This window comes from Vanacampus margaritifer, chromosome 7 (genome assembly GCF_051991255.1).
Source record: "Vanacampus margaritifer isolate UIUO_Vmar chromosome 7, RoL_Vmar_1.0, whole genome shotgun sequence".
Lineage (NCBI taxonomy): Eukaryota > Metazoa > Chordata > Actinopteri > Syngnathiformes > Syngnathidae > Vanacampus > Vanacampus margaritifer.
Genome location: NC_135438.1, coordinates 22408223 through 22431888, shown reverse-complemented (window position 1 = coordinate 22431888; position 23666 = coordinate 22408223). Strand labels below are relative to the sequence as shown.

At 38.1% G+C, this 23666-nt stretch overlaps 2 protein-coding genes across 4 annotated transcripts; one reads left to right on the top strand and one right to left on the bottom strand.

Annotated features, from left to right (window-relative positions):
- Positions 1-2269: 2269 nt before the first annotated feature.
- On the bottom strand, positions 2270-16622 carry LOC144055098 (multidrug and toxin extrusion protein 1-like). The gene is made up of 16 exons (XM_077570787.1): positions 16284-16622; positions 14324-14425; positions 13230-13298; positions 12494-12642; positions 12136-12178; positions 12006-12050; positions 11807-11904; positions 11254-11351; positions 10642-10823; positions 9366-9474; positions 6031-6106; positions 4926-4995; positions 4717-4849; positions 4549-4643; positions 4395-4461; positions 2270-3027 (listed from the first exon to the last, which is right to left on the bottom strand). Exons 1-16 carry the CDS (start codon positions 16440-16442, stop codon positions 2828-2830), a joined length of 1695 nt encoding a protein of 564 aa, XP_077426913.1. The 5' UTR covers positions 16443-16622; the 3' UTR covers positions 2270-2827.
- Positions 16623-19384: 2762 nt separating this feature from the next.
- On the top strand, positions 19385-22935 carry LOC144055590 (RIB43A-like with coiled-coils protein 2). 3 transcript variants are annotated; one of them, XM_077571703.1, is made up of 3 exons: positions 19385-19504; positions 20993-21144; positions 21753-22935. In XM_077571703.1, exon 3 carries the CDS (start codon positions 21856-21858, stop codon positions 22858-22860), a length of 1005 nt encoding a protein of 334 aa, XP_077427829.1. In that variant the 5' UTR covers positions 19385-19504; positions 20993-21144; positions 21753-21855; the 3' UTR covers positions 22861-22935. The 3 variants fall into 3 exon arrangements, with proteins under 3 accessions (XP_077427829.1, XP_077427830.1, XP_077427828.1); XM_077571702.1 differs by lacking the exon at positions 19385-19504 and adding an exon at positions 19884-19996; XM_077571704.1 differs by lacking the exon at positions 20993-21144 and having other exon boundaries at positions 19461-19504.
- The last annotated feature ends 731 nt before the right edge of the window (positions 22936-23666 follow it).

Sequence of the window (23666 nt, the reverse complement as noted above, 5' to 3'; positions counted from 1 at the left end):
CAACCTGGAATCAACATGTCTGTATGTAAACGTCTGCTTACTAACAACATTACACATTTGTTCACTAGGAGATGACATGTCTGCCCTTTGTTCAATCAAGAGCCGGGAGGAGGAACCTTTTATCTTTTTTGTATAAATGAGTCGATGTTCTGTAAATTGTCACACACTTGGGGGGATCCACGTTGCATTCTGATGTGGTTGTCCTGACTGTGTCTTTAGAGGCCTCTAAATAAATTCTTGCAAGAAAACTTCTTCATCAGATCCTGAATACAATTATTTGGACACGCAAAGATTACACTTAATATAGTAATTTAATATTCCTTCAAAAGCCAACCTGTGCATCACATCGAGGGATTTACAGACCTCTTTTGCTGTACCTGGGACACATGTGCATGCTTCAACAATCAGAAAAGTCAACCGTCAAGGCTTTCATGGAAGGCTTGCTAGGTAGAAGCCTCTGCTCAAAAAAAGATCAAAGCTGCCCATCTCAACTTTGCCAGAGAGTACCTGGACGAACCTGAAGCTTTTTGGAAGTCCCTTCTGTGGACAGATGAGTCCAAAACTGAACTGTTTGGTCACAACTTAAAGAGTCATGTTTGGTGAAAACACTGCATGCCAGCAAAAGAACCTTCTCCCTACAGTGAAGCAGGGTGGTGAGAATGTTAAGTTGTGAGCTGGCTTTTCATCCTCAGGACCTGGACAGCTCCACATAGTCCAGGGAATCATGAATTAAGAGGAATATTGGGAAATCTTGGAATATAACCTGAAGCCGTTCTTTGTGAAGTTACAGCCTGGTAGACGATGGATCTTGCAACATGACAAAAATCTAAAGCATTCCAGCAATGCAACCAAGGAATGTCTAAACAACTAGATTCATGTTCTAGATGTGCCCAGTTAAAATCCTGACTTAAATTCTTTCAAAATACTGTGGCGGGACGTGAAGCGGGCAGTTAATGCTAGACGCCCATCCAACCTCTCTCAATTGGCTGCATTTTGCAAGGATGAGTGGCAAAAATCCCCCAAAGTAGATGTGAAAGACTGATAAGTCACTAAAGAAAGTGTTTGGATGAAGTTCTCATTGCAAAAGGAGGTGCAATGTCCAATTAAGTGAAAGGTTCACATACTTTTGTTTTTCTCAAATCATCAACTTTTGCTTAATAATGAATGACAAAAAGTCCATTGTTTTCAATGTCAGCATTGTAGATTTGGGTATGACTAAACATTTAATAAGGTTATTTTAATATTTTATACAAAAAATCTGACCATGCCTGCAGGGTTCACAAACCGTTGAGCAACAGTGTGTGTATATATATATATATATATATATATATATATATATATAGTAATTGGCTGCCGACCAGTTCAGGGTGTGCCCCAGTTACTGGGATAGGCTCCAGCACACCTGCGACCCTAACGAGCATAAGCGCTACAGAAAATGGATGGATGGATGTCCATAAATATATACTGTTGTATATATATAGCCCCCCCAACTATAAAACCTAGTGACACCCCTACTGTGTTATTTTTATTGAACCACAAAAATATGTCACAATCTTCAAAAAAGAAGCCGGTGGCCACAAGGAGAGGAATCGGGCGGTAATAAAGGAGAGTGAGGATATTTTGAGAGGTTGCTGGCAAGGAGCAGTGCCCCATTCGCTGACTGCACGGGTGCCTTCCAGCTATAGAGACGCCATCACATGTTTCCTTTCCTAACCACAGGTACAAATAAAGTTAAGTACTATTGTAAATAACATGATGTAGACACTGTATTGCTACAGCTTGGTGGTTTGATCTAGTTTACATTTGAAACCTCAAAACAGCTACTTTGTTGTGTGTGAATACTTGTGCATTTTTGATTGACTGTTGAAAGCAAGTTCCACGATGACCAAGTGGTTTAATTCCTGCCACTGAAGGCTTAAATTCAGCAGAGACATCCAGGGCAAAACGTGATTTTTCATGATTTTTTAAAATAATTTCAATTTGGCAGGGTTGTTAACATCATTCTTCTTTGTGGTGTATCAAATTTACAGGACGTTTGTAGTTTTACTTTACAAGGACTTTAACGTTCACTGTGTGTGCATTATGCACTCTAAAAAGAGAAATAATTGCCAAAGTAATTTTTTCAGATTTTTCAGGAAACACAAAGAATTGAACCATTTGCATCATGTATTTTCACATTTTGTCATAATTGCAAGATTCTATAGCAAACGGGTGATCAGGCTCAATATATTTAATTGACACAACTGCCAGAAAACCTTTTTGGGAAAAAAAGTCAATTTAATTTACATTTACAGTATATTTTACAGTAATGGCCTTTTAATATCAAAAACAGTTATGTCAGCATCTACAGTCATCTGGACTTTGTAGAATATGATCGTGACAACAAAATATACTTTTCAAATGATTATGCACAATAGTGTGTAAAGAATTGGAAAATAGCCATTATATCTGTGGTAATAGTGAGCATAAAAAAAGAAACAGTACGTGTATCAAAAACCCCCACCTTCACACAGCTCGTCTTTTTTGCTCAGTCAGCATGTATTAAAAATTTGCTTTGTTTTTGTTTAAGTCCCACCTTCTAACACGTGCATGGCTTTCCAGTTACTATTCTTGCAATCATTGGCCCGTCAATCATGGGGGAAAAAAGTACAAAGGTGCAAAAGTAACATTAGTAATTACATACTTATTGAGACCATTATAACAGTTGGTCTGATCGTGACGATTCACTCAAAAAGATCACTTTATATTAGAAGCAACTAAAACAGAACCACTTATTTCTCTTCCAGCGTTCGCTTGATGACTGTCAGGTACAAACCAACGCGATTGATCATTTCAGGAGTTTGACAAGGAAGTGACTGGCAAAGATTCCAACTATAAGGATGAGAACCAAGACAAGTAAAATCAAGCCCCGCCGTAAAAGCAGCTGTGTGGCGGTGAGAACATTGTCGACTGTGGTGGTTGCACGTTCATGCTGGTCCTCCGCAGAGCTCTCACAGCTGGCCGCAGGGGCCTGGCCCGTGTTTGAGTCTGTAGATTGAATAATGCAACTTTAGAGTTTTACTCACACTTGACTGACAAAAACATGTTTCTGTTTGTACTGGGGCAGGGACCAAATGTTCAGATCACGATATATCACATAATGGAATTTCTCAATATACCGTACAGTAATGACACTCCAGAACCAGATATTGATCCATTTGCTGTCCAACATCCAAGTATGTGCAGTTGCAACGGTCAACTTTACTTTTTAATGTGGTTTCAGAATCTCTATATTCACCTCCATGGTGTGTAAATGAAAGCATGCTTGGTTGTCTACTTTTAGTGATTGTTTTGTCCAGCTACTTCTTTGCTTGCATGTCGCTTGTGATATTAATGAGAGGCCAGACAATATAGTTTTTTTTTTTAATTTGACAGTTAAATTCTGATAAGCAATTAATTTTAAAAAGTACATAATGATTTCTTTTTTGGTCCCTTCACGCTTTCAACAATAAATAATTATACAGGGATTTGACTCTTTCCATTACTTTTTCCATCACTATTTGTTCAATTTTAAGTAACTTTGATTTGTTTATTTGTTGAGATGTATTTTGGGCAGGGAATGTTTGAACATCATTTTTTGTCTTATGTTGTATTCATGTTTAAAAGAAACATACTGTCAATAGAAGACTTGTAGGTTATCTGGCCTCTTTGCACGCATTCAATTTGACTTAAACTTTTTTCTTTGAGGACCTCATTCAGAAAAATTGAAGGATGCAAGGGCCACTTAGAAATTCTTTGATATTAATTTATTACACATTGCAATCAATCAAGCAGGCAGTTACGTGTACTGTTTTTATTCTATCTATCTATCTATCTAGACTAGATCCACCCCTGCGCTCACTACAATTGAATTATCTTTATTCGCGTGTTTTGAGAAATTGTGCTACTTTAGTCATAAATAATTCAATTGTATCTTGTGTTACTTTAGTCATAAATAATTCAATTGTATTTTTGCATATATAGAACATTTCTTCAGTATATAAACCAATTTATTACCAGTAGTGCCACTTGTTTTTTCAACACCCACACTTCTCACTAAGCCCACTTTTACCCTTTCTAATCAACTAGCCTTGATGGACGTGTCAAATGTCCTTTTTACGACACAAAAGATGGATGGCGGGCCGCAAATGGCAATAGTTTGGACACCCCTGACTTAAACATTTGAAAGCATTCAACTTACAAAACATACACTGATTCGCATTTCTGGTACTAAATATATTGTAACAACAATACTGCCATTTGTGTTAAAAATAAATAAATAAATAAGATGTGTGTGTTTTTTTTAAATTGAATATCATTCAATCATTTCATTCAATGTGTATTGTATGAAATGTTGACATTGTTTGTACACTTACCTGGTTTGCTATCTTCCATCTTGATCGTGTTTACAAAGGTGACCTGGACGCCGGATCTAACTTGAGCCTGATCAAAGACATTCAAATATATTATTAAGACGAAAACCTCTTGAATTACATCACACTTGTGTTTTCAGGGAATTTAGTTACACACCTCTACAGCAGCCTTTTTCCAATCAAGTTTGTACAAATATATGAGGAAGAAAATAGCCTGCATTAACACACAGACGGTCAGTCCTGTCCAAAGTCCTGTTAAAGAAGCAAGAGCGGCGTTCCAGAATCTCATCTGACACATTTTGATTGCAGAACATGCGAGTCTTACCGACGATGCCCATGTTTGCCGCAAAGGTTAAGGCCACGCCAATGGGAAAGCCAATGAAGTAGTGTCCCACCAGGTTACATAGCGCACCGACCTTTTGTTTGCCGGCCCCTCGGATTACACCTCCGCACACACCCTGCGGCGACCGTTGCACGTTTATACAAAGCACACTTTCAAGTTCTCCTCGAATGTCAGATATATTTTTTTCTCACCGCAACAGCATCAAAAAGATGGAGGAAGGCGAAAACAATCAGGACATCGTAAACTCTTGCCAAAATGTCTCTGAAGGAAAAGGTGAAGTTATGACACAAATATGATGAGATGAGATACAATATTAATATTCCAGCTAGAGAAAAGCAAGACTCAGTGAGGTGCTGACGTCAAAATACTCCATTGTACATTAGAGCCATCAAAATGTCTTCCCTAGCTACAGTCTTGAGTTTGGGACTTCTGTCATTGTTTCCCCCGCACACAATTGTTTACATTGTACTGACCAACAGTTGTGTGATGTGACTTCAACCTGTCTTGATGTGACCATGCTGAGATTCAAACCTTTAACCTCTCAATTATGAGGCGGCAGATGTATCTGCTAACCAATCCATATCAAACTTTTGTATAAAACATTTGGGAATTTTATTTCAGTACTTATCAATAGCAGTGTGAGTGGTTGTTTGTCTGTGTGTGCCTGTGACTAGCGACCAGTCGAGGTCGCAGTCTAGTGTGCCTTTCTCCCGACGTCTGTTGGTACGTACGTGAGCTTAAAAAAGAAAAAGAAAAAAGTGAGCCATGATTGGACGTGTCCTGAGCCTTTAAGCAATGTGATGGCATTTTGGGTCAACAGCAAATGGTAAAATGGCCGCCCTCTGAGATGGATAAAAATGGGTGGATTTTATTACATAACTCATATCCACAAGTGCAATATAATATGCAGAATGCTGTGTTTAGACTAGTGGGGCTGTATAGAACATATTGTAAAGAACATTTTTGGGTTGACTTCTTCTCTAAAGAGAATTTCGCTCACTCCTCCATATTTAAGTGCATGTTAATATTCAAATTGTGCATAATATTAAATATACCTTATAGGAATAAAACCTCTTTTACGTTTTTGATGAACACTATTAGTTCTACTATGCCTATAATGGTATTTGACGAGCTATGTTGTTTTGAGAACCACTGCACGTACACCAAGATATAAAAAATAAAAAAAGCTGCAAGTTGTGGTTGTGTTAAAAATTAACATTAAAAGCGCCATCACAAAGTATCCAACATTTAAAAGTGAGTGATTTATTTCAGCTGATCAATAGCGATAAAACTCACTGCTCTGTGGTGAAAATGTAACCAATTACACTCCTGGAGATGGTGATGCTAGATCCAACAAAACAGGCCACGATGACTGCAATGGAAAAGAAACACAAACAACAAGAGTAACACATCATGTTTGCATTAAAGACAACAGATCAAGAATGAGAAATGCTGAAAACAACTGTTCCAAAGTTATTAAGCTAGACTGACGATACAGATTGATCAAACTTCTTTTCTGTTCTGATTCCTGTAACAGCCGTTCAGTCAGCAAGCTAGCTGGATCTGAATTAGCATTACTTAAGCATTACTTTAGCTGGCCGATTCCCAATAGTGACGTTTTTTTTTCATTTTGGGGAGGGATAAAATCATGATGATATTGAGGTATTTATAGCCATGGTTTGCACCTGAGTCAACAGTTGGTTGGTGTTTGTCATGCCAGAATTTTGGCCTCAAAGAAGTTCTGGCAAACTGTCTGACACGTTAGGATGTTGAAGTCTGCTAAGTTTGCTAACCTTAATTGACAACAACTATAGACTACTCATATAAAGTTGGAGATTTTCACCTAGTCTTCTCTTGCTCTCGTGGTGTCAAAATCAAAAACAGCATGATGATGTTTAAATACCAATTCTAATTGAGCCAGGAAATGCATTGGATCAGACTACTCAGACTCCATTTTTTTTTAGTTCTGGAGAACCAACCCAGAGGAAACGAAATGGAGAAATGAGACATGTTTGAGATCTCAAACATTTCAGTGCACCCAGACCCATAGTTAATTTAACTTGTGAGTAATAATAACTACTAACTATGATAATCAAAGAACGCAGTATTCAAATTGCACCTCACCTAAAAATGTTTATTACGGTCTTCTGCTTGTTTCAGGCAATGACAGTTAAACCTTTTAGTGAAGCTTGGGGTCGAAGACGAGGAAAGGGAAATGTCTGTAGTTGGCAAGTTTTCCTTATGTCATTGTTCTGTTCATCTGTTATTTAAAGATCCAATCATCATAAATATTCCAACATTGTTTTTGTTTTCTGATCAGCAGTGTTCAATTCGAAAGGTAAACAGAAAGGTTGCAAACATGCTGGGGAGCACCTGAAACACACACCACCGAGAAGAGGAAGATAACAGTAAGGCTGATTTTTGTTTTGTTTTTGTTTCATGACATCATTGAGGAATGTACACACTACACTATGATTCACTTGGTTCGTATGTTCAATAAAAATGCAATCAATTGTAATGTTGCACTTTTACATGCCTTTATTTGTTAAAAGACACATTTTGGATTTATGGAACTAATATAGTTATTTTGGCCAGTTGAAATATACAATATGATTCAATTGCTAATTTAAGAAGCGAGATAAATATGTATTTTAAGTATTTTAAATTACATTCTTTCTAAATGCTCCATTTTTTTTTTACTTTTATTTTTACGTAGGGCCTACCTATCCATGTTTACAGTTTACACATTTGACCTAAATCTCCTTATGATGCAAATGGTTACATTTTTTGTTTCCAGAAAAATCTGAAAAAAATGACTTTATTGAATTATTTTAAGAAGGCGTCGATTTACCATTTACAAGGACAAATAAAATGTTGTCATTTATGAACACTTTTTTTTGCCAAAATCTCTGCGACTCTCATCCTGCCTAAATTTGGCAATACTTCTCAATATAACCCAATGTATCACATTGCTTCATTTACACTAATGATTTGCTTGTTGAAATGTCCTCAACATGTAACTGAATTGGTGTGAATCATAGCGATATCATATTACAATGTGATTTTTGTGATATTAGGAATTAAAGAGCTCTCAATACAGTCGTGGTAACTGCTGTTACAAATTATGCAATTTGTAATTTGTGCTTTCATTTCTTTTTACAGCTTGCATCATGCGCTGTAGCATAATGGAAGAATGGGCACCAGTTGAAAAAAGTAAGATTAAGAAAGCTTTCATTAACATTTGTTGTCATGTAAAAAAAAAAAAAAAAAAAACTGCTTTAAAATAGACTTATTAATATACCTATTAATGTTAGGAGGCAGATACAGTATCTGTTTCACTTTGTAGTTAAAAGCATAATTAGCCAAAAATGAAACTTTTATCCATTCACCCTTTGGATCTTCCCAATACACAACTACCGTCATACAGAAACTTCTCCTAACACTGCACGAGGTTGATTGAATAAAGGTTATATTTTCATTTTTGATGAACTGTTCATTGTTGTTGTTTGTATAATGATAATTTTAGTTACATTAATTGTATATAAAATGTAACTTTTTCAAGTTATTTTTGTTTAGTGCTTTGTTGAATTTAATAAAGAATATTATGATTAAGTTGGATCCAGAACACGTTTTCATCCCAAAAGCGAAATTCATTTGTCTGTCATTATCTATAGAATTATAAAGCTAAATGACTATATGTTTGCGTCCTTACCTAGGTTGTTTTAGTTAAGTAAAACAAAAATTTTAAAAAACTTTTCAATAACAACATAAAATAACAAAAATGCTTCTTTTTTTTTAATCAACTGCAACTACAATTTAAGCTTCCAAAACTATAATTCAAGCAAAAATGTCGTTGATTTTGCCTTTGGCAATGAATGTAATACATTTGACTTTGGTGTTGATTTTAAATATAAGCTTTGAGTAATAACGTTTTTTTTCTAAGATTTTGCTCAATAGTATCTCAGTATTGCTAATTTTCTCCTTGGAGATTTCCAGGGTAACTCCAGTAAGTCTCACGTTTGACTCCCCTCTATAATTGCAATGTCTCCCTTATTTCTCGTAGTGAATTTTAGGAGAAACAAATGAGAAACGTTTGAGACAAAAGGGAGAGTAAAATGAGACTGAGATGAGATTCTCACATTTGTCTCACTTAATCTCACTTATTTCTCCTTAAGATCATTTTCTCCTTGAAGTTAGATCTTAAAATTATCTCCATTAAGTCTCAGGTATGACTCTCTCTTTAATTTCTATGTCTTCTTTATTTCTCCTAGTGAATTTTAGGAGAAACAAATGAGAAACGTTTGAGACAAAAGAGAGAGTAAAATGTGACTGTGGTGAGATTCTCAAATTTGTCTCACGAGACATAGACGAGCAAGCTTTGAGCAATAACATTTTCCTTTGGGAAGTTTGGCATTCATTCCAGGAGGTATGATGTGGAAGTTCATTCCAACTGTGGAACACTACATCAGCTTTAATAATTTATTATTATGTGCCCAAGTACTCTATATGTGCTATTTCATACCTACCTACTGCATGCCATGTGGTCCCTCTACATTTTACAATTTAGCAGTGTTTTCGACCATATTCTTGTTGCTAAACCAATGCAAATGTAAGGTTTCTGCATTACTTACAAGCACAGATGATGGAAACTTTGCTAGACAGCTTGGCTTGCTCAATGTTTCCTGCACCAAGAGCATTTCCAACTCGAACACTGGCAGCAGCAGAAGTTCCAAGTGGGAACTGCAAAGGTTGAATGTATAGAAATGCATATGAGCAATTCTGAATACCAAATGAGAAAAAAAAAAACAGTTTAGATCAGGGTGTGGCCAACACAAGGTTCATGAGATGCAACTCGTCTGTCAGTCAGTCCATTTTTTATTTGATTTTATCATATTTGGCACTGCCACCCAAGATAATGTCATTTTCAAACATTTTGATAATATGATTATTATTTTCTTATTCAAAGGTAGCAATAGTATATATTTTTTTAAAGTGAGTCTGCTACGCTAGACATCTGTGTTAAATTTCACTTTATGTAAATATTAAGTGACAAAAAATATATATTTCAAGCAAAACGTTAATAGGTAAAATGTTACTAAGAGAAAAAGACTTGTTTCTTTCCTTCCCATTTAATCGTAAATGTTAAAACTGTTCAATAGTTTCAATGACAAATCCTTCTGTGTGGACACGTGGGTTAGCAAAACCACAACTCATTGTTGTGATTGTAACATTAAATATTACAGTTGCCAATAAGGAAGTACCTGATACTTTTGCTGTTGCCGTACACAAATTGAGGAGCAACCGGTTGTCTTGAGTATTACATACATATCTCCCATGTCACTCACCACAATGTAATTGCTAGATGAGCTAACAGTTAGCCTAGCACCTTCTATTTCTTCTTCTACTGGTACACTATCTTGTCATTCACCACATTTGAATTGCTAGATAAGCTAACAGTTAGCCTGGCTAGCTCATTCTATTTGTTCTACTGCTACACTATCCAATGCTGTCATTCACCACAATGTAATTGCTAGATTAGCTAACAGTTAGCCTAGCTCCGTGTAGGCCCTATTTCTTCTGTACTACAAATATATCTCCCCCCTTTTTTTCCCCTCTCAGTCTGGATGGCCTATGGCACCACACTGCCCTGATTAAAAAAGAAAAAAAATAATTATAAAATGTGTGACCTTACATTGATGAGGGGGATAAAATTGCTTGCTTTTACACACTTAACGATGGATACTTCCAAAATGTATTGTAGGCATATTGGGCAGGTGTAGTTATTGTGTCTAGTGTCGACTACTGTAAGATACTGTTTTTGTGGTACTGCAGGCATCCACTTGTTGTGTGCTTTTGATGTCAATCAAGTTGGCCACCCCTAATTTAGATGAACTCAATTTCAGTTACCATGTAAGCTACAACTGTGAGCTGATATGCAATGGACTGAGCTCCCAGCTCTGCTTCACTAATGATTCCGGCAATGAATCCTCCGACTTCAAACAGCCACCACTCCAGACAAAGCATGAGCATGCTCGGGATGGCCAGCTTGACAAAGGGTCCCCATTCTTGTAAACACTCCATTGTCCACCCTGTGGATCCCAGATCTGTCTGTCAAACCCACTTTTTAAAAACATTACATTTTGGGGTATGTTATGTGTTATAATCATAAGATTTGTAAGCATTTGGATTAATTTATCGATTCAAATTGATCTTGCACATGTACTCAAATTAATTAATTTACCCGTAATCATTGAATATGTGTAGTAAATAATCTATGGTAAACATTCTTAAGACACATAACGTGCTTCTTGATAGGAAAATACTGAAACCGAGTCATCACCTCTCTTATCTGTTGCATTGTTTAGTTACAGAATGTAACCAGTTTTGTTAAAACATTACACATTTGGACTTTCACCACAAAGGTACAAATGAAATAGAGCAACTAGAGAGGAAAATGAATAAAGAAACGCTAATCGTTCATTCATGATCAGGTTTATGGTGAGTGAGAAGGCAACTGACCTCCCCATGTGGCTTTGTGCAACCCCCTCCAGGAAATATAAACAAATAAGACCACAGCCAGTACATACTGTGAGATTGAATTGGCTGCGGCAGAACCACTACAACAAAAACAAACACAGCAGGATTTAAACATAGCAAAAAACACTCATTTCATTTGAACTATTCACTTTCCGACAGGTGGTTTTAAACTAGAAACTTCTTTATTGATCTGGATTTTTATCATAACTGATCAAGTATTGTAGTCTAAACAAAGCAATGAATAAATAGCAAGGACGGAAATGGGTTCAATAGTGCCATCCATAGAATGGTGTCCAACAACAAAAATGCCACACAAAATGCCCTGATAATTATAGATACATTTGAAATTTGGCAAGTAGAAAGTGTATTACTTAATAGGGACTATAATGACAATGAATCATTCATTTGAACTGTTATATTAGTATTGTATAGAATTGAAGATCTGTCTTCACTATACTAGGAAAACATATACACATTATATTTGTTTTTTAAAATAAATTACTAATACCATAAAAAAAAATTCAGGAGAACTTACGCAACTCCCAAATGCAGAACATGGAGGAAAACATAATTGATAACTGCATTTAAGATGTTTCCAATTGCACCGGTTATGACCTGTGGCCAAATAATTCCCTAGGGAAAAAAATACACACACACACACACACACACTTGCTAACTTATTATTTGTGTGTTATAAACTTTCATATAAATGATATTTTGTTGCTACACGGAACCTGATTTTGAAGATATCTCCCCTGCAGCTGGTACATGAATGCCGCCTGAAAGAGGAAGTCATAATGTTACACGATCGTTTTTTAAGTCTCGTACTGTAACTCATTGACACAGGGACGAAGGTGACCTCACCGGAAGAGCAGGCATGGCAATCTTCACATAAAGTTGGGACAGACTATGCAACACACAAATTCCCATGTCAAATTTTGGCTTGGAAACATACTTGAACATATTATTTTCTTGTACATTACAGTATATAATACGTGTATTTTGACCTGGAAATTTTACATTGCTGGAAAATACATATAATTTCAAAATATGGGTTTTATGTATTGTATATGATACTTTCACAACTACTACTACTAATAATAGTACAGGTACAATAATAATAACAAACAATTATTACTATTATAATTTGTATTATTATTATTGTGAGCAGTAGCCTCTTTCCAAATGCCCAATGGATGCTGCAGTTTAAATAGTGACTTACCTGGCGACCTCAAGGCTTTGTTTGGCTACGATGAGAAGAGGTTCAGTGTTGATGAGAACAGCCCAGCAGGGGAAACAAGCCAGCAGTAGAATCAGAACCCCCCTCTGAAGGATCACCCCCACACGCTTCAGGTTTCCGCTCCCATAGGTCTACCCAAAGGCAGAGTCAAATAAGCAGTGTTAGGAAACACCAATTTACAGTTTTGATAGATGAAAGGTAAACTAACTTGATACATAAGATTAGTGTTCAACTGTTTTTCGTTGGAAACCCAGACAATATAAAAGCCCAGTCAAAGTGGTTCTGTTTCTATATCAATAAATAATATAAAGTACAAGTGCAATCTTGGCAGCACGGTGGCTGACTGGTTAGCACGTCCGCCTCCCAGTGCAGAGGACGTGAGATCGAGTCCGGGCTTCGGCCTTCCTGGGTGGAGTTTGCATGTTCTCCCCGTGCTTGCGTGGGTTTTCACCGGGTACTCCGGTTTCCTCCCACATTCCAAAAACATGCATGGCAGGTTAATTGAACACTCCAAATTGTCCCTAGGTGTGAATGTGAGTGTGGTTGTTCGTCTCTGTGTGCCCTGCGATTGGCTGGCAACCAGTTCAGGGTGTACCCCGCCTACTGCCCGAAGCCAGCTGGGATAGGCTCCAGCACCCCCGCGACCCTAGTGAGGAAAAGCGGCCAAGAAAATGGATGGATGGATGGATGGAAGTGCAATCTTTGTTGAGGACACTACCTGAGATATGAGGGTATCACAAGTTAATGATAATCCAGTCCCAATGGAAAGACCAGTCACATTAACCACCTGCAATTAGAGACATTGTCAAAGGAACATACAGATTGAGGACTGTGCTACGCTAATGTGACCCGTTACACAACAGTCATTTTGACATAGAGTAGCTAAACAGAAATAGTAGGATATAAGGAATGGTTGCGATTAAAAATGTCATAAATTTAAAAAAAAAACATACATTTTGTAGAGGTATCCATGCCATTAAATGATGGTGAGGATTCTCACCATCATTCAGATTCTGAATTAATTAAGATTCTGATTAAGTGAATGTATTTTGCTCTTGTTTGTTTCACGCAGAGTTTAAATAGCAGGTTGACGAAAGTTAGAATCGTTTAGATGTGTACTTTGTGAATACTATTTTTCCCACTCTTGAGCACCAAAAAAAAACTACCAAAGTGTTAGCATATTTGTAAACATGACCTGTAGGGGTGTGCCAAAAAATCGATTCTCATAAGAATCGCGATTCTCATTTAGTATGATTCAGAATCTATTTTAAATGTCCCAAAATCAATTTATTTCAATTATTTTATACTGTCTTGCCCTTGTTTGTGTGTGCCTTTATTGGGAGCACTGTTCATGTTGTACACGATTTGGCCACTTAGGGGCAGTGTGGTTCCACTAGTTCTGATACACTGTTAAGTTGTAGCCACATAGAAACAAAAATTAATGATCAAGTTATTCCAATAAAAGTTTTTTTTTCCCAGTGTAGGATGTTAAGATGCTTCTCTGTATACATTCCTGAAGCGTTTTGTATGAATAGTCGTTCTTTTGAGTGATACAAGTGCCACGAGTAGCGCGCTAATTAGCTTTAGCGAATCAGACTAGAGTAGATCATGACAATTTTCTTTGCATATCTATAAATTGAAGCAGAAATCATTGTCAATCAAATATTTTTTAATCTAAAATCGTTCAGAATTGATAATCGATTCTGAATCGAACCGAAGACCCAAAAATCTGAATCAAATCAAAATGTGAGACAGTCAAAGATTCCCAGCCCTAATGACCTGTATTAATCACAGTTGAGAAATTGTACTTACTGCAATCGATAACGACACGGCTGCGAGTTCTGTTTTCCCCAGATGACCGCAGAACACCATGCTGACGACACTGATCATGAAGATCATCATCTGGGAAATGATCTGCAGTAGAAAAATACAATAAATAAAGTGTTTTACTGTATTTTTAAAGTGAGGTCATAGCACTTCATCCTCGACAAGTTGGACTTCCGGATGAAATATGTTCATTTAAAATTATTTCAAAAGGTAATCAATCCCTTGTGTCAGAACTAGGAATGAATAACACATTGGGTTCATCATGTTGAAACTTTTTAAGCGAGTTTAGCTTAGCTCGCTAGACGCTAACATAGAGATGTCATTGTGATCCACACATTGCTCATCAGAAATCAAGTGTGAGTGTAAAGTGAAGTGTAGTGGTTAAGAAACTGTGTAAAGTGGTCATGCTGAAAGCAAGAAGTGCGACTGTCACATAAATATTTAAAGCTTTTGAAAGAGAAGGGGAGAAACATTTTTTTAGAGAAGAGAGAGACGTCAACTAGTGTACGCTGTCTCAAGCCTCACGTGTTACAAACAGCAGCTTTGTTCACTTGTTCATTAGCTCTCTGTGTATTATTAACACGATTCCTGAAAGCTTTTCCTCGTGGAAATTTTACAATTCTTCGTTTCTAGCCATTAGTAACCTCACTTTTCAAGAAAATAATAATTTAGGCTTATATATAGTCATATAAGCCCTTTTTTTATTTACATACAACTGGTGTCACAAAACATATAGATATATAAATTACAAGTTTTCCCCTTCAATGTGGATCAGACCATAAATCAGCACATCAGCACAAGATCCTGTGGTGTTTGCATCATTCGGTGCGTGAGAAAAGGTGAGCGTTGTGGTCGGACAGCTTGACGTTGGCAAAAAGCCTGCCTGCTCTCACTGCTCTGAGCGTCCATCATCAGTCTTAACTCATTCACTGCCATTGACGGTTATAGACGTCAAAAAATCTTTTTAACTATTTCTATTAGTTTAATGTTTTTTTTTCTACTTTTGTTAACAAGAGCATGAAACAGATTTTTTTATTGTACATTTAGAACAAGTTAAAATACTCAAGATTGAAGAACTATGAAAAAGTTTTGCAAAAAATGCGGGGGGAAATGGAACAGACTAAATCATGATCTTAATGTTCAGTTCAAAAATAAATATATTTTACATTTTAGAGAGGTACATATTACTGTAATCATTTTTTTTTTGTAAGATAAGGTTATACCTAATACTGTATTTCTAATTACAAATAGGCTACTATATGAATAGCTCGTTATTATAGTAAAACATGTGTTTACTGTTTAGTATTGCTTTGTAAAATTAATGTAAGAACTATTATATTGAAAGCCAAGTGATATATTGAAAATTAATAAAATATTTTGGATAACTTCATATTAGTTAGGCCTGCACATGTTGCCAATTTAATGATCGAGATGATTATTCCTCAATACTGTAATCGCAAAATAAAAATATGGGAATACCCTCTCTCTTTTTTGTATTGTTGAATGTTAATGTTGCTGTTTCGCCCCTACAAGTTACTGTAAGCTGCTCTTATTTTTATGGAGGGCTGGATTGGCACAAAAAATCGGCCCTGGCATTTTGACCCGGCCCAGTACGACTCTTGCCTAACATGTAGTTCTGCCACTGATGTTTATTGATATTACAGTTTGCTATCTATATTCGAAATGGATTAACGGACTGCTCCCTCTAAATTGTGGGTCAGTCTCTTGAGGTAAAGTGTAGGAAAATAACATTTAATCGGCCCCAAAAGAGGTCGGCCCACCGGACATCTGCCCTATATGCCAGATAGTCAGTCCAGCCCTGTTTTTATGCATGTTAGAAATAAACTGTTTAAAAATAAAAAATAGGGCTTATTTGTGCAATATTGTGTATAACAAAGACAAATACACCTTCGTATTGATTAAGGCGTTTAAGGAAGGAACTTACCACTGGTCCCGCCAGTTTGAGAAGTTCAATTAGTTCATTGCGGTACTTGAGTGGGATGCATCCACAAATGGGTCTCAAACACGAGCCCCTACCAGCCGTTTCGTTTACTTCTGAATACACCCCCTCGGAATCTTTCATCGTTTTCACATCGACGTCCATGGTGATGCAGAATGGAAGCTGGCTCTTATCACGGTTAACTTGAAGTGTCCTTAGTGCAGTCTTGATGTGAAGGACTCACACTTGCGGCAATCATTGCTGGCGTCAGGAAGAAGGGGTGGGCGGACACTCGTTTATAAATCAAATTTAACTTGAAGCGTGTTGGTAATATTCCCTCCTTCGTCCGCCTCCTGCATCCCCCGCTGCCCTTCAAGTTCAATGTCCAAGTCGGTGCTTGACGCACGTGGATGGTGCGTTCATGACCCATCGCACACAAACGGGACACAACAGGCTCCAAGAGTCTACAATTTCAATACTGTTGTACCTAACACAACTCAGACATGATAACCTTATGTAGCAGGCCTCTCCAACAATTAGATGACTTTGGCTTATTGAGCAAACAACAGATGTCATGGAGGCAGACAAATTCATTTTCTGTGAGACTTTTGGCCAATTCTGTGCAGCATCTCCACTCAATGCATCACAAAGTTGCCATTAAATATTCCCTCAGTAAGAAATGAGTGAAATGGACTGCAACAAAGTATTTTGCGTCATGGGCTGTTAAGGATCACTGAAGCTTATTATACAATGACGCTGCAGTGTCAGTTTTTTGGTTAATGTAAAACTGTCTGCATAACGTTGTGAAAACAAAAAGCAGAAAACTACTGTAACACAAATGTGCTGTTAGAAAGCATCTACTACTGTCGACCTTGGTCAAAATGTGAATACAGTACAATTTATCAATAAAAAGCACTAATACAGTATTTGGACACAATTGCATGTAGCAGTGTTTCTGCACTGGGGTTCATTTACTGTAAGTAGTAACCAAAATATGTCATTGATTGACAATAATTGTAAACCTACCTGAAACCAAATACAAAAGAAAAAGACCGATCCTTTCTTGATTCCTATAAAGTTCTCGTTGTTCGGAGAATGTACCAAGTATGAAGATAATCAAATACAACAGAGCAGACCTTAGCGTTGTCTCACAATGGGGACATTCGGATTTTACAGCAGCAAAGTGGACAGTAATAGGACAGCAACAGTTTATGTGGCAACTGTACATGATAGATACGGCAGTATCTTGCGTATACACAATTCTATTGAACATGAGCAGCAGCAAGAATAGTGAGCAGTATTGTGTATAGTGAAAGAATATATATCCATGCATCAATGAATAGGCTAGTGTATTTATAGATTGATGTCGATGTATTGTGTATATGAAAAATACTACATCCCTATCGCCCCGCCGGGCTGCTTCCATATACCCGCCGGGGTCCCGGTGGGGGATCTTTGGGCAGTTGCGCCTCCTGCCCAATTTTAATGCACCACACACACACACATACTTGTATATACACTGGGTGGGGTCACATTCACGGTGTAGGGGTAGAGTGGATGGGGGCAGGGGGGGGGGTGTGGGGGGTCGTGGGGGAGCGGGGGCTGTGGGCCGGTGGGGTGCCTGGCGCGCCTGCCGTGCCCTGTCCTGATGCGTTGGGTTGGGGGCGCGGGCCGTGGGGCGCTCCTGGCTCCTGGGTTTGTGGGTTTGTGCCTTGGCGCTGCCGTGGCCTGGGAGGCCCTGGGGGGTTGTGCTTGCTCTGTCCTGGCTGGGGTCGACGGCTCCCCTCTTTGGTGGAGGTTTTCATGCATGCCAGATCCACCACACAAGCATCTATCGAAATTCAAACACAATCTGCTTTTTCCTCTGGTCGTTGAATCGGTGGAAGCTGATGTCTGTGGATCTCACTCTGCTTCATCTATCCTTTCTACTCCTTTGGTCTCTTGAGGTCTTCCTAATTTGTTGGAATTTAGATGTTTCTGGGGTTGGTGAAAGATTCTGGTTGGTACCCCGGTGGGTAGTAGGTATGTCTGGTCGGTGCTGGATTTCATTTTCCTTTCTTTTCTTTGATCCTTCCTCGGGTCTCACGACTCTAGCTGGATTCTGAAGTATTCGGTTTAGGTGAACGGTATGGGATTTTTAATAGGTTTTAGGTGAACTAATGAGTACACACTCACACACACGTACTCACGCACATACAAAATAAAAATTATTTAAAAAATAAAAATAAAAAGAGAGAGCAATGATGATGACATGTCAAATCAGTAAAATTACCAGATGAACAATACTGAGCTCTCTCAAGAAAAGAAAGTAAGAAAAAAAAATACTACATCTTTTCCACATAAGCAGATGTGGATGAAAAAAAAGTAGCTCGAACAGGTGTTGGGAAGTCAGTGTCGGCAAGGCCTTCCCTCTAACTTCTTGGTTGCACTGCTTCACTATTGTATATGTGCTTTTTTTCCCTTTCAATTAGATGTCAACTTTGGTGTTGCCATTTTTATGTAATCCGCCCAGGACCTTCAGAATGAGTACCACTGGCCGATTCAACTTCAACTATATTAGAATTAGGAATGTGACAGCTTCTTTTACCAATCAGATTTCAAATCTATCCTCCCAAGACCGGTGAACTAGCTTTGATTGGTTGGTCAGAACAAGGCAAGTTTGATTCAACAAACATGTTTGCAGCGATCCTGCGAACGTTAATTGTGTGGATGTGGACCACAGTTTGACATATATGTGTACTATTATCATTTGTCTTCAATGACTTGCTCTCATTTATTGATGTTTGTTTGTTACTTTTTGTTTTATTATCATGATTACCACAATTGCAGTTTTTGTTACTATTACTGCAATTAACTGTGGTAATTGTTAATATCAACATCATTATTCCCTTTTTTTTTTCGAATTGGAGACTCTCAGTAATGCACATGACAGGTTACACCTTGGTACTCTGGGTTGTCCGGCCCTCAATGCAGGTGGAGCATAACAGACTGATTTCAGGAGGTACACAGCGACCCCGCTCTCTCTGGACCCCTTCTGTCCTGATATTTTGTCTGTCTCTCTTATTCTTTGTAACTGATTGAAAATTAAAAAAAAACAAAAACATGCAGTGCTGCCTTGAGATACGAGTGACTCAGCTCAAGAGTTTGGGATACTATTTTAAATCAGATTTTTTTTTTGTGAAAGCTGAAATGGATTGATGGCATTTCCATTCATTCAACGGGTACAGGTAAAGAGGATTTGGTGGTGCAAGGGCGTCCCCCTCCCACCACCACACACAAACACACACACACACACACACACACACACAAAAAGAAAAGTGCCATCTTGAGGTCATTATTATCATTTCTATGATGTCACCCTTTGTTGCTGACTCCTGGCGATGTATTACTTTGAAACCTTTATGATACCACAACTTGTAATAGTCTGTGACGGATGAGTTCAGCTGGGTCGTTAGGCGCTCAGGGCTTTGTCAAAGACTGATGTCATTCCTTTACGCAACAGGCTGACGGTGACATTTCCTTGCGTTTGGAGGTGATGTGATGAGTTGTGTTAATTTTGTAGTTGATAAGGTAGAAGAGATTATTGAGTGCAAAAGTGCAGGGGGTGGAAGACGTAGCGTTAGAATAGTTATGTCAGGGAAATTCCCGCATCAATTGCAAGTTTTTTTTAACATGATGGGAGACTATGAACGCTGGTGCCTATGGTGAGACAAAAACAGGTAACCGAGTACCAAAGATTGCTTCTTTTTATCAATGCTGATGTTTAAAAAGCTTGTCAGGGTGCAGTTTTCAAGGTTATAAGCGTCATGGCTTATCATTTGTAAAAAGTGCTCCTACTCCAAACTCAAAAAAAGAGTTGGGAAAATGCAGGAAACTGAATTTCGAAGCTCGCTACTGCCACGTGTGGCCCAAAAATGAAACTGCACACTCCCCTTCTTCACGTACTCACTACAAGTATGATGTAGCAGGCAGTTTGGAAAATTCGAACCCGAATCTAGTCTGAAAACATTTGGCCAGAGGCTTGCAGGAGTACCCGTTGTGGACAGCTAAAGTGTTAATCTGCTAATTAGAAGATCCCCAGGGCAGCTGTGGCTACTTAAGTATCTTACCGCCACCACAGTCTGAATGTTTGAGTGCATGAATATTGTATCCATTCCATTGTAAAACGTTTTTGAGTTTCTAGAAAAGCGTTATATAAATCTGATGCATTATTATTATTATTATGTTTCAGTCATGAATGGTCAAATAAAAAGGCTACTGTTAAGATATATTTAGACAAAAGCCTACATCGCGCAACTTTAAAACCGGCAATTCGACTTGTTGGACATTGTTTTAAATTACGAACAATTCTAAAGTAAAAAAAAAAAAAGAAAGTTCCAGAACATAAAGCTACGTGGTCATGTGTGAAAAAAAAAACTATGAACCTGTTAAACCTATTAACTGGGTGGCCCACCTAAAGCAGTAACAACCCAAATAAAGCATTTTCTGTACCTGTCAATGAGTCTTTCACATAACTGGAAGGTTTTCAAGCATGAAAAAAGTCATGCCACGGAATTTCAATCATATTTAAGTCTGGACTAGGCCACTCCTAAACCTTCATTTTGTTTTTAAATCATTCCGAATTTGACTTGCTGACATGTTTTCGGTTGTTGTGATGCAGAACCCGATTGCGCTTCAGCTTGAAGTCAAACTGACTGTCAAACATTCTTCCTCAGGATTTGTTGGTAAGGAGCAGAATTCATAATTTTATCAATCACAGCAAGTCATCCAGGTCCTGAAGCAGCATAGAAGCTCCAGACCATCAAACGACCACCACCTTTGTGTGATGTTCTTTTTCTGAAACACTGTTCACACATTTACAGCAGAGGTAACGAAACACCTACATACTAAAAAGTTCAACTTTTCTTTTGTCAGACCACAGACCATATAATATTCTCCCAAATGCTTTGGGAGTTAATCTAATGTGTTTTGCAAAAGTAAAATGAGCCTTTATGTTCTTTTTGGTTTTTGCCTTGAAATGAGATGGCCAACTTCATTTTGTCAGACAGATTATGATTAGGTGATTTCTTGATTGATATGACATGGAAGGTTTTAAGTACTTTTCACAAAGGGTCAGGTAGCTTTGAATAGTTTTGTTTTCCTTAATAAACAAAATTTGGGGTGATATGACATGGGAGGTTTTAAGTACTTTTCACAAAGGGTCAGGTAGCTTTGAATAGTTTTGTTTTCCTTAATAAACAAAATTTGGGGTCAGGGTCTAATAAGCCACGTATGCCTTTAACCCGTCAGCCCTTTTTCTTTTCGGATGTTGTAAATGATGTGTTTGTGAGGTGTGTTGTAATAAAAAAAAACAACAACAAACAAAAACAACAGCATTTAAAAACGGCATTTTTCCAAATTCAGCGTATGAACAATTTGGGGCTTTGGTGTATAAAATCTCAGTGTATGTTTGTTTTGTTTTGTTTTGTGTTTCAGGACCAGCTGTAACAGAGATCTAGTGGACTGTATGAGAGTGTGTTGGTAAAGCACTTTTAACAGGCTGTTAATTTGAACACGAACTGCACATTCGTCAGCCAAAATGTGGAATGGCTCTCGCTTTGAACTGGCAAGTATAGAGAGGCGTCGCAACAATGAGCAAGAAAGAAAAGAAAGAATTTTTAACGACAAACTGAGAACCATCGGTATTGACAAGGAAGGCCTTGACAAGCAGCTGGATGACAAGAAGAAATGGAGGGATGCAGAAAAACTTGAACAGGACACCTTTGAGGCCCAATTCTTGCATGATAGCAAGCAAGCGTACCTTCTCCAAGTCAGACGAGATAAGGAGAAATATACAAATGAGAAGAACAACTTTCTGGAACAGTACGAGCATGCCATTGAGGAGAAGTTAAACCAGCCTGACTCCGATGAAGTCATCGAACACATGATGCCTCCTGGAATGGCGGGTGAGGACCCGGACAGTGAAAGCCGAATATGCAGGCAGAAAGAGCAACTGAGGGAGTGGCTGCTGCAACAACAAACAGAGCTAGCCAGGGAGAAAGAAAGAGAGAAGAATGAAAAGTTGGACGATGACAAATTCAGAGTACATATCGACAATGTCGCTCTGGGGCTGGAAAACGCCGAGATGGAGAGGAGGAGGAAAAACGCCATGGAAATGAACGAGTTCAATCATGCTCTGGCTGTAGAAAAGCAGCGGCAGGAACGGGAACTCAAAGACGACCCCAAAGAGATACAGCCCAGTCAGTTGGGTGTCCCCGGGATTTTTCACAGCTATGATAGGAGGCCGCGTCCCGAGAGCTACCAGCAAATGAAGAAGTTCTGGAACCTTCAGATTCAGGAGAAAATGATGACAAAGTTAGAGGGGATCAGAGATATGCAACAACACGCTCGTTGGAGCTCCAACACGGCGCGTACGGCTCAGATCCTACAGAAGCAGCAGGAGCGGCACAAGAAGGAGCTGCGGCAAGAGCTGGACCACAACAACATCACCACCGCCGAATATGAAAGACGCAACAGACCCGACATTAAAAGAGGACGCATCGATGAAAGTTTCTTCGCCAAATTCAACACCTGCAGTCGCTGAAACTACACTCAGGACTCAAGACATCTCCACACATTCCAATGGAAAAATATGTAGCATTGCTGTTGCTAATAAGCTCAACTATCGTAGTAAAGAGACAGATGCTCAACCTTGCTCACTTTTATGACCCTTTTAGCTTGTTTGCGTTTCAACTCACATCAGTTCATGTCATTAGTTAAAAATATTCAATTGTAGTTTTTCATCAATCCGTTTTCTATACCTATTCTATATTCTGTACTTCTTATCCCTATTAGCATCACAAGCTTGCTGGAGCCTAGGCTTTTTATTTAAGTTCACACTTAATGTTTTTAACCTTTCAAATTAAAGACAGCCTAACCACACCCACAAGTGATACACATATTGTACAGCAAGATGCAGGAGTGGGGGCCAGCGTTGGTGACAAACTGCTGCTTCATAGGCCGTCAGGCTGACGGAGCTAGCATGAAAATGGCTAGGCTATAGTGTGACCCAAAACAGGTGGATACATTTTTCCTAAGGAGACTACACTATGTTCACATTCCTACTTTTGTTTATTTCTTTGTGCCATGAACGACAAAGATTGTCAACATATTACATTATAAACAATAAAAGTGTTAACGTGAATCGTGGTCCCCAACCCAAAAATTTACTGAAATCGTCAAACATTTAGATAATCTACATCCGTGCAAAAATATGTTGGCTACTAGCGATGTATTTATATTCAAATGTCATGATAATTACCATATTGTGGTAGGTTGGGAATATAAAAAAACAAAAAGCTACGTTATAAAAACTGTTAAAAAAAGAAAAAGAAAAAAATGCTAATTGAC

Coding starts and splice junctions, on each gene's coding strand:
- LOC144055590 (XM_077571703.1), top strand. CDS start 21,856: ATGTGGAATGGCTCTCGCTTTGAACTGGCAAGTATAGAGAGGCGTCGC.
- LOC144055098 (XM_077570787.1), bottom strand. CDS start 16,442: ATGGACGTCGATGTGAAAACGATGAAAGATTCCGAGGGGGTGTATTCA. Junction 12,179..12,493: donor CAAAGCCTTGAGGTCGCCAG/GTAAGTCACTAT, acceptor TGTGTTGCATAG/TCTGTCCCAACTTTATGTGA. Junction 10,824..11,253: donor GCACAAAGCCACATGGGGAG/GTCAGTTGCCTT, acceptor TGGGATCCACAG/GGTGGACAATGGAGTGTTTA.